Below are 14,945 nucleotides of genomic sequence, written 5' to 3'. Positions count from 1 at the left end.
GTCTCCCTTGCTCACACCGAGAGACCCCTCGCACTTTCCTCTCCCTCCCTTCTGTTGCGTGTTTGCTCGCACACAGACGCACACTCAGAGCCCCCAGCGCAGGCGGCAGGCGCAGACACCAGCCCTGGCAGGGATACTTTCTCCCCGCGTTGGGACTCACTCAGCCTTGCGCACAGCCGGATGGATGCAGGAAGAACGTGACCCCACTGCTCTCTTACCTGCCACATTCCCTCTTACCCCTGGCACCACAAGGATGGAGAACAGCAGAGAGCAGCAGGGCCCTTTGACGGGGAAATATCTGGGCAGGATTATCCCAGGGCTCCTGGACCAAACAGGCAGCTCCTCAGCCTTTGGAAACATCCCTTTCCTTTGTTCCTTGGCCTTCTAGTGTTGGGGGAAGGGATCCCAATGAACATGTTTGTGCTGTTCTTCTTAATAGGGTGTTGTGTAACACAGAGGGAAGTGACTACACCGGGGACCCCAGCTGAGAACAGAGACTTTAATCCTGCTGCCCAGGGAAAACTTGGAAAAAATACCTACATCTGTTCTGTTGCATTAGGCTCATGGCTCAGAGGCTGACAGCTGACCCTGGCTGCTCATGATGCCAAGGTACAGCCCCTGCCAAACAGTGCCAGGGTAAATTACCATGACTGATGAGAAAGGCAAAAGGCAGCCAGTGAAGGCTGGGGAGGGAGCTCTCCCTGCACAGGTTTCTGGAGAAGGGGGAAGGCCAAGCCAGAGTGCATCAGCGTGTGTTGTCTTCTCCACTGCCACACTGGCAAACAGTGGAGGAGGAGCAGTAGTGGAAAAGAACAGGGCAGGGGATGAGATGCAGGGAGAGGGATGAAGGAGAGGAGGCAGAGAACAAACCACAGCTGCAGCTACCTCTCCATGGGGCTCAAGGACGGGCTTCAGGAAACAACCCTCCTCCTCGTCGAACTTGCACTAGGCTGAGGCCACAGAGGAGAAAAGGTTGTCTCGTGTCTACAAGCAGGGTTCGTGGCTCAAGGGTGCAGGGCAGGTGCTGGCCTCGCAGAGCAGCACACACTCTCCCTGCCACGAGTCTGCCAGCCCTAGGACATGCCAGAACACAGATGGGGGGTACTGACCAGTGCCGCAGCCCTTCTCTTTGTCAGCACCTCACATCCATCCAACGGCTCAGAGAAAAGTATAAAGGAAATTAGCTATCCAGGGAACAGACCAACACAACTGAAATCTGGCCAACAGCAGACACCTAGATGCTCTGGAAACGTGTCAAATACTTGTCACCACATCTGGCAGGTTTCTATGTTGATACATGCACCGGGAACACGGTAGGTGCTGCACTGGGACCATAGGGCATGAGGGAGAGCCCCTTCTCTGTGCAGCCCCTCTTACAGGCACAGCAGGATGCTGAGGGTGGCCCTTCCCTAGATGGGAAAGGGTTTCTTGGAAAGCTGTTAACACCCTGTTCTGTGAAGGATCTACCTGTTCCTTATTCAAGTATTAAATGGGCTCAACCCTAATTAGCATGACATCTGTGACAGGATTAAAGCAGATTCTGCCTTCCTCTTCCTGCCTAGGGCCACCAGCTGCCAAACACTCCTCCAGGTCAGCATCCTGCACAGGAGAGTTCTTCAAGAGAAGCAGAAAGCAAGTTCCTTCCTAACTCTTGTCTGTCAGAGGCAGGCTTTGGCCCTGAAGCAGGAAGGTTTGTTTGCTTTAAATCTTGTTTAACCATGGATGTTTTCATTATCCCTGTCCATGTCACACACTTTTATCTGCCCTTGGGAGGGCAGGGAGGAAAGCTCTTGCTTCCCTCAGCCCATCTGTGGAGCAGAGATCTTTGATTAGCCACGTGCTTGCTGCCTTTCAATCCTTGCTGGCTGTCACTGTGGCCTTGTTCAACAAGCCAAAGGGATCGGGGGAGCTGTGCGCTTCCTCCACACCCTTCAGCCTGTTGTAAGCTTTTACTTCAACACCACAACCTCGTATCAGACTGTGATCCTATATTCATAGGCTACCTCTTCACACAATCCTAAACCTCCTTTGAACCGAGCGCTTGAGGAGTGGCCAGAGATGCCTTCTGATCTTTTGAGTGTTTCTGCACTAGAATCTAAAGATGCCTCGGGTCCAGCACTACCCACCCCATGACTACTTCCCACCTCCCTGCCCGCCGTGCTGCCTGACCTTTCCCTCTGCTCCCGGCACTGCTGGGGAGTGAGGCTGTCCAGGTCAGCGCCTCAGGCCCATGTTGGCTCAGCAGCACCCAGCGCATTACACCTCACTAATGCGTTTGCTATGCGGCTCCTCTGAAACCCTGCCACTTTCCACTTCAGCTGCAGCTCAGCCCTGCTCAGGAGGAGGAACTGGAGGGGCTGAGGCACAGCGGAGCCAGCTCCTAGAAAGATGTTCCCAGAGTGCCTTCCAAAGCCACTTCCAGCAAGCTACCGACGCCGCTAACTGCGAAGCGCTAGGTTAGCTAGGCCACGCCACCTCTGCTGAAACACAGCCTGATGTGGAGAGTGTCCACGGGTACAGGTACCATCTGTGCAGGGACCACATCAGGACAGTCACCCTGAAGGTGCCAACAGGGTCCTTTTTCCCTTCTATGTCCAGAGCTGCTCCACAGTCCCAGTCACGTACTGCAACTCATCCAAGCTCGTGTCAACTTCCACTGCCGCAGGCTCTCTGGGAAGGCTAGCGGTACCTGCAGTTAATAAAAAAATGTCCATTTTGTTATAATGAGCCCTAAAAAGAGAACATCAGCACTCCCTGTGCATCAGCTCAATTCTCCTTCTCCGGTCCGTGCATTAAACTCCCTCTCCCCTCACAAACCGATGATTAAACTGTGGCTCAAAGCCCGAGGGGACACGCCTAATCTGGTTAGTGTTACAGCTGCTGTTTGTTCATATTAAGCACATTATTCTTACTAACCTGTTTGTCCCGTGTCTCCTCAGAGAGTGCTGCAGGTTAATCATACGTACGTAATTCCAACACCTTTCGTGCATTTTAAATGTGCTGCCTGTTGGACAGCAAAAGGGCAAGGGGGATCGGTGCCACGGGGACTTGTGCAGAACCAGGGGATGCTTCCTAGATGCTCACTTCTCCTGTGCTCCTGCCGTTTGGGGATTAGAAGCACAGCAAGAAAAATCTGCCAGCCAACTCCTTTGTCAGACCAAGAGTTCTGCTGAACAAAATAACCCTCCCAAGACAACAGTAACCCAAACTGCAGGGTTTCAGTTGGCCACTGTTACACCTGACCAGCTCAAGCTGACTATCGGTCCCCCTCTGGTGGCCAGCCAGCCGAGATCCCCTTCTCTCGGCAGAACAGGGCTGCCAGGGCTTCCCGTCTCTGCTTCCCGAGCATCACCGAGCATCCCTGAGCATCCCCAAGCTCTGCAGCAGCCCCGAGGCCCGATGACTGTTGGGCAGCGTGACTTCAGAGCACAGAGCCAGAGCGTGGCAGACCTGGCAGATGTCATGAGTCTTCCAGAAAGGAAAAGATTCCTTACTAGAGCATCCAGCGTCCGCCCAGTCCCTCCAACTTGGCAGCCTTAGGGCTATCTACAACAAGGGCCTCAATTTTTAATAGCAATACCGTGTAGCACTAGGAGCCCCCTTCTTGACGCAGGGCCCCATTGTGCACGGAGCTACACAATACCCAGACACAGAGAGACTGTCTGTTCTCTCCATCTCACTCCCCATCCCAAAGAACAGGAGGTGAAGAGAGTGAGCAGAAGGAAAATGAGACGACACCGGTCAGCATACAAGATAGCAGTCAGCGAGATGCTCTCAACAGGCATGCAGCACCAAGACAACAGTTCAGCGTCTTATTAGAAGACACCAAGGCAACATTTCTGTATTACAGTGTTTAGTTTCAGCGATGACGGCAATTGCTACCAGCGTATCACGTGTTGTCCCCAGTACAGAAGGGCCTAGGAGAAGGACGGCTGTGTGCTGCTGCGGACTGCTCTGGTCAGACAAGAAGGGGCTGCCAGTTTTCCTAAAGTCGGAGTCAGTCTGTTCCACGCCAGCAATAAAGGCCCTTGCAAACCTGAACTAGCCTCTGCAGAGCCAACTGCTTCTCCAGATGAATCTGAAATCCCCAGAGCTCGTTCCATCATCCTCCAAGAGGACTGCAGAGAATTGTATCTCCCGTTGTGTTTCTTCACCTGCTGCCGTAAGCAGCACCATCCCGTCTCGAGGCAGCCTCACGCTTCAGCTACTGAAGCACAAGAGAGCCCCGACCAGCTGTTCCTTCTGGTAAGAGATGAGGTTTCCAAGATTGCTCAGAAAATCGCACAAGTTTACAGGCCTTCAGAATTATGTTCGCAAAAATCCCTCAATTAAGGGGTGTACTGGCCAACACGCTTCTCCCCGCTTATCAGATAATTGCCACAAGAGGGAGAGAAGAATTTGGTTTTGGCCACTGTGGAGTCACTCACCCAAAAACCACCCAAACTCACTCTTGCCTTCATATGCCTCTGGAGCAGCCTTAAGCCAATTCCAGTTTCTCCATCCCTCATACGGTGCAAGAGCTCAGCTTTCTTGGTCTGTATTCACTGCAGCTTTATACCAAGGCTGAGAGGCTTGGCTCTCGGCCTCGCTCCCCACCTTCCAACCCAATTGCCCACGCCTCAACATGCTTTGTAGCACACCATCCCTGCAGAAGGGTAGCTAGAATTTTGGATGAACTTCAGCTACAGCTGTTTTGTTTTAGTGGGGAAAAAAAAAAGTTACAGCAAATTACATCTAAAAACGAACACATTCATGTAGTAACACCTCCCTCCTAGAATCAAGTTTGATGATCTGGAGAGCAGAGATTACGGTTTCGCAGGCATTCAATGAAAAATATAATCAAGGAAAGAGTTTAAGAGGAAGATGCTAAAATCTCAGATTCTGCACTGTACAGCTGATGCCAAGACAGGCTGAGGTTCTGGTGGACTTTGCTGTTTCCCATAAGCATTTTCTGTTTATAGTTCCCATAATCACGTTCAGACTCTTTCTGTTGCCACGTGCCAGGTCAGTCAGACACAAGATGGTAGCAGAACAGCCAAACCCACACGAAACTTAACAATTCACTATGGGTACCAGGACTTACAGTCTGGTTCAACTGGTCAACTCAGCTGTAACACAATGAAAGCAAGAAGAGATCTTATCCAAACCAAGCATCATTTCCTTATTTTCTCATTCAGGCATCTGAAGAAAGTCCTACTCCGTAGTTCTACAATCAAGGCAAACAAAAAGCTGAGCAGAGGAACTGAACCCACAAAATGCCCCTTTCCCAAGCAGCACATCTTAACACATCGCAGGTCAAGCGGCCGCGTACGGAATCAAGGATCCTAAGACTTCAGGCAACTCCTCGCTATTGCTGGAGATGCAAGCTGGGGCATGTAGAATTCCAGCATGAAGTGCATGGGCATGATTTCTCGCCCAGCCCTGAGTCTGTGCCAGGTGCCAGAATAAATGGAGACTGTGGAGTCAGCAACAGGCCACTGTCACCACTCCCTCTCCAAGGCATCACACGGAACTGTGATCAGGACAACGTGGGCAGGCAGATGATATCACGCATCCTGCAAAGAGAGGCAGAAACCTTAGAATCTACTTCATGCTAAAGTAATCCAGCATGCTGAGCTCTCTCCTTCACACCCAAACAGATAGTGTTTCTGAAAACTCCAGCCTCAGCTTGGCCCCCTTCCCACCAGTAACACAGGGCATGGCGCGTAAAGGCATGCCGACGTGGTTTGCTGCGTATCATTTTGCTCATGCCACGTTTGCAGTCACCCACCTTTTAGTGCCATGACCCCAATGCCGGCAGCTGTAGATTCACCACCTCTGTGATTTCCAGGGGACACTGAAACTTCAGTTTCTGGATGCTTCATAACACTCACCGCTGCTTCATCTACCCTCTGGCCGAGTCCAGCGTAAGACAACTTTGTTCCCACAAGAAGCTTCTAAAGGAGACCGTGACGCAACACAACACTACGAGCGACCCCTGAGGCTCACATGCACTGCTCACTCGCTCCTTTAGCTGGTGCTCACGGCTGGAAAGCCAGAACCAAGGCTAGACTTTGGCTTCGTCATTCCCGAGAACACCTGCCCGGTTACACACGCCGTGCTGGCGGAAGGTGGGCTGCATCTTTGCACGGCCCAGGAAACGGCCTTTTCACCGTTTCATGTGTAGCAGTGCTAAGGGATACAGCATCATGTTGCAGAATCTTCTCAAGTTTTAAAGTTATTATTTTAATCCTTAAGCTACTAAAAATAAAAATGTCCAACAAAAACCAGTGGCAAGTCGAATGCTTTTTGTCAGAGCTGGGAATAGCTCAAGTCCAGAGAATCACAGAAACTGGATCTCTCCCCTGAAGGGACCAAGCTGTCAACTTACTAATCACTCATTTGCTAGCAGACACTTGCAGGTACATTGTTTCTGCCCCACAATCTTTTTGTACAATTTAAAAAGGTGTAAAGGACTCTCCCTCCATCCCCTCTTCTCCTCGCTTCATCCAACCCTCTGGACAGTACAATGAAGCACAAGCAGTACAAACACCTGCAGCTGAGAGTCAGGTAATGCACAGTGAGATGCAAAAGCAGTTACACCAACTGCAGTATTAATTGATGTGGGAGTCCTTAAAATACTTTCTGCCAACACCAGCTGCTACATCCCATTTTCCAGCCTACTCCAGAGGTCTCACAGTAGCCCACGATCACCAGCTCAGAGTCCTGCCCCTTCCCAGAGGCCCTGGGTTCATCAGGCATCCTGAAAGGCCACAGGTGGAGAACCATCCGCCCAGCAGCAGACCTCAGCAAGGCACCCGAAGGCCTGGAGAGGCCCCTCGCCCATGGGCAGCACTGACCAGAGTTTGATTCCCTCCCTACAGACCCAAAAAGAATGCTGAGCTGAAAAGGCCACATTTTTAAAATACTTTATTTATTAAACAAACTATTTACAAAATCAGCTACTACAACCACCCGCTTCCAAATTTTGGCTGAACTCTGCCAGAAATTCACCAGAGGGAACTAAGATTTGACATGTATCATCCGCAGCTCCTGGATGTTTCTAAAAAACATGCAACATGGCCTGCAAGTACAGGCTGAAACCAGGCCCTCTGCACCTCAAAGCACTTTCAGGAAACACAGAACCTGTCTTGAGATGAGGCCAGGATCCTAAAAGTTTGTACAGAAGGGCCTCTATTGAGTGGGAATAAATAAGGGGTAAAATTAAAATTAATGAGCCTCTGCCAGAAGTAACATACAGTATAGGTGACCAAAGCACATCCCCATTGCCAGTGATAGGGGCAGCATAAAAAGTGGCTGTACTGGGAGAGGGTGTAAAGCTAGAGATGAATTTAGAAACCTTGTGATGGGTCTCAGGAATATGGAACCAGGTAGGGGCTCGTGGAAACAATGGGGATGGGTTTAGCCGACTAAGAGCACCCATCACAGTTCTGACTGCACTCGTGTTACGAAGAAAGTCCTTGGCTTCCGCAGAGCTGCTGGGAAGCGTGGGGCGCTGACTGCAATGCAATGAGAAGCGTTTAAGAGCTCTGTCTGGCAGAGGAAGACTGCCCAATGTCCAGCTACTTTGTCCTCAGAATAAAAAAGTCCAGCTCGAGAGAAGAAGGGAGAAGATTCCTGAGGAATATGTCATTGGCAGAGTTGGCCCATAGCTACAAGGCTGGAAACATCCTCACCAGGTGAGACTGCAAGACAAGGCTGCAACATGGGAACAGCACCAAGCTACTCCTCCCAACAAACAGGAGTTAATCCAAGCACTGCCACCTCCTCTCGGTCCCTGGAGCAAAGAGTGAGGTGGTGGCCTGGAGAACACAGGACCTGTAACTCTACTCACCGTGGAAACCATCTACGCTGTAAATAAGAGAATCATAGAATCACAGAATGGTTTGGGTTGGAAGGGACCTTAAAGACCATCTAGTTCCAACCCCCCTGCCATGGGCAGGGACACCTTCCACTAGACCACGTTGCTCAAAGCCTCATCCAGCCTGGCCTTGAAGACATCCGGGGATGGGGCACCCACAGCTTCTCTGGGCAACCTGTTCCAGTGCCTCACCCCCCTCTCTGTGAAGAATTTCTTCCTGATATCTAATCTAAACCTCCCTGATTTCAATTTGTACCCATTACCCCTTTTCCTATCACTCCAGGCTCTTGTAAAAAGTCCTTGTAAAAAGAGAGTGCCACACTTTCTGCCCAAAGGAGGTCAGGACCTGGCAGAATGGAGCCTGCGCTAAAAAAAGGGAGAACAGCCACTACTAAATGATCTGTCAGAGCGCAACAGTGGCAACTCTCAAGCTGGCAGACTCCCAGCACCTTGGTGCCAGTGAGGGAATGAATTCACAAGGCAAAGAAATCCCCCTGAGTAGTCTCAATGCTCAACTGGCTGCTTTTTGGCACCAAAATGGCTTTTTTCTTTCCCTTTACAGAAGTAACATACTCAGCCCAAGTATGGCTGAGATGCTGCCTTAAAAACATTTTCTAGTTGTAGAATGTTTCGCCCAAATTCCTAGTCAACTCAACCAACCTATACTGGAAAAGCACACACTGTTACCTTAAAATACCCGGCGTGCAGACGTCTGCCCGGAGCAGCCTGAAGACAGCAGAACGGGACTGAAGAGGATGGTGTGACTTTTTATCTAACAGGGTGTTCTAAAATTAACTCAGGGATGCCAGTCTGAGACTCCATTCTGGAAGAAACACAGAAATTCCATAACCCAGTGAAAGCTTACGTTGCAGGTAGTAGCAACATGGGTTTTTCACACTCTTGACTCCTGCGTGCCTTTGACTCCCGACCTGAACTGTCGAAAGGACTGTTGAGAACTTAAAAGATCTTGAATTTTGCTTCATGGAAGAATTCATCACCATTCCCAGATTCCCCCTCCCTGGTGTTTCCCTGGGAAGGGACGAACGGCCTGCCAGCAACAACACACCCCAATCGTAAGCTCGCTTCTCACGCTGGTCATCCCAGCTCCTCTCCCCGCAAGCCAGACAACGGCGAGTGCAGGCTGCTGTGAACACTTGAGTGAAGTCGCAGTTAACATTCTGTGCTGGAAAGCTGGCAGCACTGAAGGGGAAAGGAGGGAAGGTGAGCTGAAGAAAGAAGGCTGAAAGATTGGGAGGACAGAAAGCCTGCTGCTCTCCAGGCACCAGCACCCCTCCAGGAACTCTGCCTGAAATGCAGTAGAGAAAGAGAAGCCTCACGCTGCTGCATGATAGAGGTAGAAGCCGAGACCCTGTGGGATGCCGGGTGGAGGCACCACGTTTCTGCCTGGTACCATCATCACCCCAACAACAAACACAAGCATGTAGCTGCTCACTGACCTGTTACTGTCACTACAGAACATACATACCCTGAAGGTGAACATGGGATAGGCATTGGTGCCCAGCACTGAGGGATCACACTCACGCCCATATGCTCTCTCCTGAGGAAGGGAAAAGAAGGCAAGGGCATGGGACAGCTTCCTATGCAACATCAACGGTCAGAAACATTCAGTGGAGGAGAAACTCCTCTTCCAGTTCATTTGCAGAGGCTCATTACCAGCCACTGCTGGAGAAGGACGCTTCTACTGTTGGACCCCGGCGGAGGTAGTACAGGATCACTGTCAGGGCCAGCACTTGTGCTCTGATGAGATTGTTCTCCCCTACACATTACTCCCTCCAGTGGATACTGCCCGTTTTTCTCTGTGGCACAAGTGACAGCAGCATCCAGAGTAAGACAGAGAAGGAGAACCAGAAATCCTTCTGGTTCAGGTGCTCAAAGGATGGACAACCCTATACTCTCAGAGAGTTGGGTGAACTATTGGGGAGCATCACAGGGGCAGTTGAGCCAAGACACGGAAAGTTACTAAGGCTTCCTGTGAGCCAGGTTTTCCACACTGTTCTTCCCTCTTCCTCCCAGAGCTACGATAGAGGCAGCTCAGCAGATCTCCTGCACCTTGCTGTAACTTCTGCTTACGAACTTCATCTTCTTACGGAAGGATGAGTGTATGGGGTGCAGGGAAATCAAGTGCAATATCACCTTGATGAATGCACCACAGTCCTTTTGCTGTTTCACACTGAATCAAAGTGAGAATGAGGGAAAGGGAAAAGATGAGCTCTTGATGACATATTTGGGATACAGAAAGGCCACGTGACATCGTCTAGGTGACAAATTCCTTTACACAGAGTCTTTATTCTGCCTCCACTGCCCATATGAAGGGAAGGAGAACAAGCAGAGGACTGAACCTGGGTCTTGCCATGAAGAGCCAGGAGGCTAAGTGGTCTCCTGGAGAGGGGAAATCACAGCATGCCAAAGCCTTCACAACCCTCGCTGATAGCTAGCTGCAGCATCTTGTGCATTTCTTCATAGGAGTCGTAAGTAGGGAGGCACAGCTGGTTGAAACTGCAAAACAAAAGAAAAATGCCATTCAGACCAGAGCTGAGAGAGGACCAACCCCACCAGCTGCTTTCAGATGGGCTGACATGAGCATCGCACGCCGCTTGCCCACCACAACTAGCTGGTGTCATCCCCAAAACCACAATGCAGAAAGTCCTACCACCCCAAGATACTTGCCAAGTGTGGGCTGTCGGCAAAGTATTGTGAGTCGGAGCTGCAATGATCTGGAAAGATGGATGGAGTGCAGCAAACCCTCCTGGGGGCAGCTGGGAGGAACCAGTTGTGAACTGCAAGAGCCTGGCCAGCTCTTCCTGCGTGAAACTGGAGACCACAGTCCAAAACCACCCCATGACCTGTTAGGAAACAGGAAAGGTAAAGTCAGGTCAGCCAAGCAAATCAAATAAGCATATGAGCAAGTTTCAAGAAGACCAGTTTTGCAAGCAAGTGCTCTACTAATAGTCAGACACTTTTCTGTTTTACTAGGGTGACACACAGAGGCAAGTGTTGCATAGTTTCTTCTTCCCAGTTAAGATATGCCCCACGCTATTACCTCTCACCAGTCCTTTCCATTAAAGCAGAAAGGTTTCTGCTCTCCCCACAGAGATTTTATTTTTAGAAATACCTGCACAGGCAATGATGTAAGTTTACAATACAGAGGCTCATTTGCTTCTTGCACTATGCTAATCTCTTGCTTTTTCACATCCTCTGGTACTTTTGCACGAAGATGGAACCATCCCAGTGTTTGCAGCTAGAAGCTTGTACTTCCAATTTCCTTTCATCTTGGGTATTTTGGCAGCTTCCATTATTTTTCTAAACAAAGCTGCTACCATTCCCATACCCCTCCCACTGGGAAAAGCAGGGAGAGATGGGAACAATTATAGGGTACAAATTTAGGCTACTACATCAGTAGGCTCTACCGCAGCACTGAATTCCAAACACTCCACATGGGCTGCAATCATGATCTCCAAGCATCCCTCAGATATAAGTACACCACCACCACCATCTTCAGTAGCAATAATTCCCGTCAACTCCTCCTGATTCCCTGCTGAAATGTTCTCAACTGCTGCTTTGTTGGATTTTCTTACCAAGACCACTGCTGCTGATTTCTACCTGCTGGTAACTGATCAAGCATCATCTCTAGTCAGCTAGGCTGAAGGATCTCTCTAGGGCAAAGCATTTCATAATGTGTGCAGTCCTACTCCTGAACCCTGAATCTTCCAGTCTGTCCTCTGGAAGCCTAATTTCCAGCCAGGAAGTTTGTTCCCAGCTTAAGTTGCCTTCTGCTGTAGTTGGGATAACTAGTTTCAGGAAGCAGGAGGGAGAAATCCTTTCACTTACCTTCATACGGAAGTGCCAAGATCCTCCTACCACTACAGCATGTATCTTGAAGTCGCAGACACTGATATCTCCAGTTCCACACATCAACAACTGAAAGGCAAGAGACTGCAGTCAGAGTCAGGAGGCCGGGAAACCAGGCAACAGTCACTGTGCAAATTGCAAACATTTAAAATCCTCGGAGGAGAAACATTTTGGCTTTATTCCAGATTCAGAAGTGCTCCATTTGTTGGAGAGGAAGGGAAGTAAGGGGAGAGATGCTTAGGGAGGCAGCAATTACCTCAAGCTCATTCTCATCAAAAATAGCCAGGAGGTTCTCAGGAACTAACTCATTAAGACCTGGAAGAGAAAAGGAGAGAAGAACAGCAAATGCTATCCCCTGGGACATAAAGGCAGAAAGGAGCAGAGAGCAGACAGCACGTTACCTTTCAGGAAGTGATCCACCTCCTCTCTAACCTGACTGGCCAGCCTGTATTGTGCAAGCAGGTTTAGATACAAGATCTTGTTTTCATTGGTGACTGGTACTTGAGCCCCTCCTGTCACCAGTTCCACCACCTGCAAACAGTACAATACTTGACCTGTGAGCAGCAGCATTCCCCAAACCTGAACTCCCAAGTAAGGAGCTACTGCCCAGAGTAAACTCTATTTTCTGGGGCATGTAGCAGAGTTCTCAGCCTCCCCCGCTACAGGCAGAAGGGGAAAGAACTGTCCTACCTTCACATCTGCCTCCCTCACCTTCTCCAGCTGTCCTGTTTTGCTATACTTCTCTTCAGCAAAGACCAGATCCATCTCACTCACATCATTGTTCAGTATGAAACAAACTTTGGACTTATAGAATTCTGGGTCATCCGTTTCAAAATACTGTGTGAAAGAAAAAGAAGGCAGGGGCATGGAGGGAAAAAAAACCCCATCCCACAACATACATTGTTAACCAGGATTCTGGATCCGCTTCTACTACACCAACGTTCAACCTCTCCCCAGACCAAGACCGGCTTCGGACAAGGCTGGGAAGCATTACCTTGTAATGCATACGAAGTCCTATGATCTGAGCCAGGAAGGATCGGGTGAAGCGAGCTCGAACCAGCTGTTTGTAAGCATCTCCCAGAGATGATTCATAAAGACACTTTCCTACTAAGCGGCCTGCAAATTCATACACTTTGAGTCTTAAGTATGTGGGACGCCCTGGATTTGGATGCACCTGCAAAGAGGAAACAAAATGAAATGTGCATGTACCAGGGAAGACTAGCATAAATAGCGTGTATGGGACCAGTTCAAGTCACTCCATCTTCCAAAGGCTGCCTTGCCCCAGGAGCTTTAGTGTAATATCCTCAAAGCCAAGCAATAGAAATAAAATGCCTGAGCCCGCTTAGGAAGAGTACAAAATGTTTCATATGCACAGGCCAGAAGCTGTATGAGAGCAGAAATGGACTGTGAAACACTCAGACCCAACAAACCCTCTAGACACTCTGTTGCCACCTGCTCTTGCTCAGAAATCCAGCCTTTCTCACTGACTGACCACCCTCTCCTTTTCATCCAGCCAGTCCCTCCGCACTTCAGTGGAATAAGATCCTCAGGCAAAGCTTTGAGAAAGGCACTGGAAGTGACTGTGCAGCCAAGCCAGAGAATGGGCAAGGCTGCACACCACTGAATAGCAGCGGCATTATTTAGCCATCAGCACACGCGTTTCTGTGCATTCAGCATAGGAACTGCAGACTCACCAAGGCCTGGTTGTTATCACTAAAGCGGGTAAAGAGTTGACTGGTGGTATCAAATAACGCCTTACAGATGAGCTCAAACCACTCTCTGCGTGGACCTCCCCAGTCCAGAGCTACAAGATAAAACAAGCTTGGTCATCCGCCAGTCACCAGTTCCAGAGTTTCAGAGCTCACGGCTATGAACAGGTCCAAAGCAAAAAAGCAGTAGACAGGCACCCTGGAACTCTAGGTTCTGCTCCCAAACCTAGTCCTCTACTATTTTTTTGTTTGGGACTTGGTTCCCTATGTAAAGTAGGGATAGCATAGAACCAGCAGGGTAATTCATTAACATCTGTGAGAATGTAAAAGGGCTGGAAAGCCACAAAGGTTAGACATACTCCAAGAAACCAGAATTCCATCATTCCTTTCATTTCATCCTCAAGTATGTCCACTGCATAACTCACCTTCTTCATCCTGAAAAATCACTTCAAAGTTTTTGCTCCAATCAGAAACAGAAAAATTTCGCGTTGCTTTAAAAGACTGAAAAAAACCCAAAAAAGCAGCGGTTACCGCTTGGCACCCCATAGCCAACATGCAATCACACACGTATGGATGGGTAATTTAAGCAACACAAAGCCTGAGAAACAGTCCAGTACTCTAAAGTACAAAAGCAAGAATTAGGAACTCCTAAGGTCTAATTCTTATTTGTCTAAAGCCACAGAAGCCAACTCCTCATTTTCTATTATGAGACACATTATCCACATAAATACAGCTCATCTTAAAACCAGCGTGAGGTCTTAGCGCAGCACAGGTGTATCCCGCTCAAGGCTGCAGTACAGTATTGTTGAAAGTATTAAAATGCCTGTGGGAAGGAGCAATTTCTGTAAAGCACTCGCAGCCCACGAGTTCAATTTGAAAAAGGAACGTTTCAGAGAGCATTAGAAAATAGCTTGAAGGGTTCACCGAGTTCATACTTTAAACAAGTCACGACGCAAAAACGAAATATTTCAAGTGTCTAGAACTTCCTGTGTCCCGATTCCCATTCCAATTAAAGAAAATTTAAAATGCAACACAGCAGTCCTCAGTCATGCAGGTAGTTTTGGCTTAGCTTATCTTCAAACAGGTTAAAGCATCATAGGATCACAGAATGGTTTGGGTTGGAAGGGACCATAAAGAGCATGTAGTTCCAACCTCCCTGCCATGGGCAGGGACACACCAGTCACATCTCTGGGCTAAACACACAGATCACATTCATTGTGCCTATCAACCTTGGACACCAAAGCTCACATTTATTATTATGATGGCACCTAATTTATTTTGTCTTACTAGGCTGTAAGATCAGTCGTCATGAGAGTACAGTGATTTCCAAAAGAGCAAGAAAAAGAGAGTCATGTAAATATTGGTTAGAAGTGATTTTGTAGCAAGCTGTTAACCAAAACACAACCTTGTAAACACTATGAGCTGGTACGTGCAGAAAATATTCCAAAACACAGATTTACTGGGCGTAAATCGGGGGAAATCCCAGCCACTTCTGCTTTCCCCAG

At 49.0% G+C, this 14,945-nt stretch overlaps 1 protein-coding gene across 1 annotated transcript; it reads right to left on the bottom strand.

Annotated features, from left to right (window-relative positions):
* Positions 1-9,788: 9,788 nt before the first annotated feature.
* LOC104511456 (apoptosis-resistant E3 ubiquitin protein ligase 1) lies at positions 9,789-13,941 on the bottom strand (the record flags this gene model as incomplete). The annotated part of the gene is made up of 9 exons (XM_010154085.1): positions 9,789-10,378; positions 10,550-10,725; positions 11,711-11,800; positions 11,988-12,046; positions 12,133-12,262; positions 12,443-12,568; positions 12,726-12,905; positions 13,426-13,535; positions 13,866-13,941. Coding segments are annotated over 9 exons (1,050 nt in total), but the record flags the coding sequence as incomplete, so codon positions are not given.
* Positions 13,942-14,945: the final 1,004 nt, after the last annotated feature.

The sequence above is a fragment of the Eurypyga helias genome, unplaced genomic scaffold (genome assembly GCF_000690775.1).
Source record: "Eurypyga helias isolate BGI_N326 unplaced genomic scaffold, ASM69077v1 scaffold20780, whole genome shotgun sequence".
NCBI lineage: Eukaryota > Metazoa > Chordata > Aves > Eurypygiformes > Eurypygidae > Eurypyga > Eurypyga helias.
This window is presented reverse-complemented; position numbering and strand designations above follow the sequence as displayed.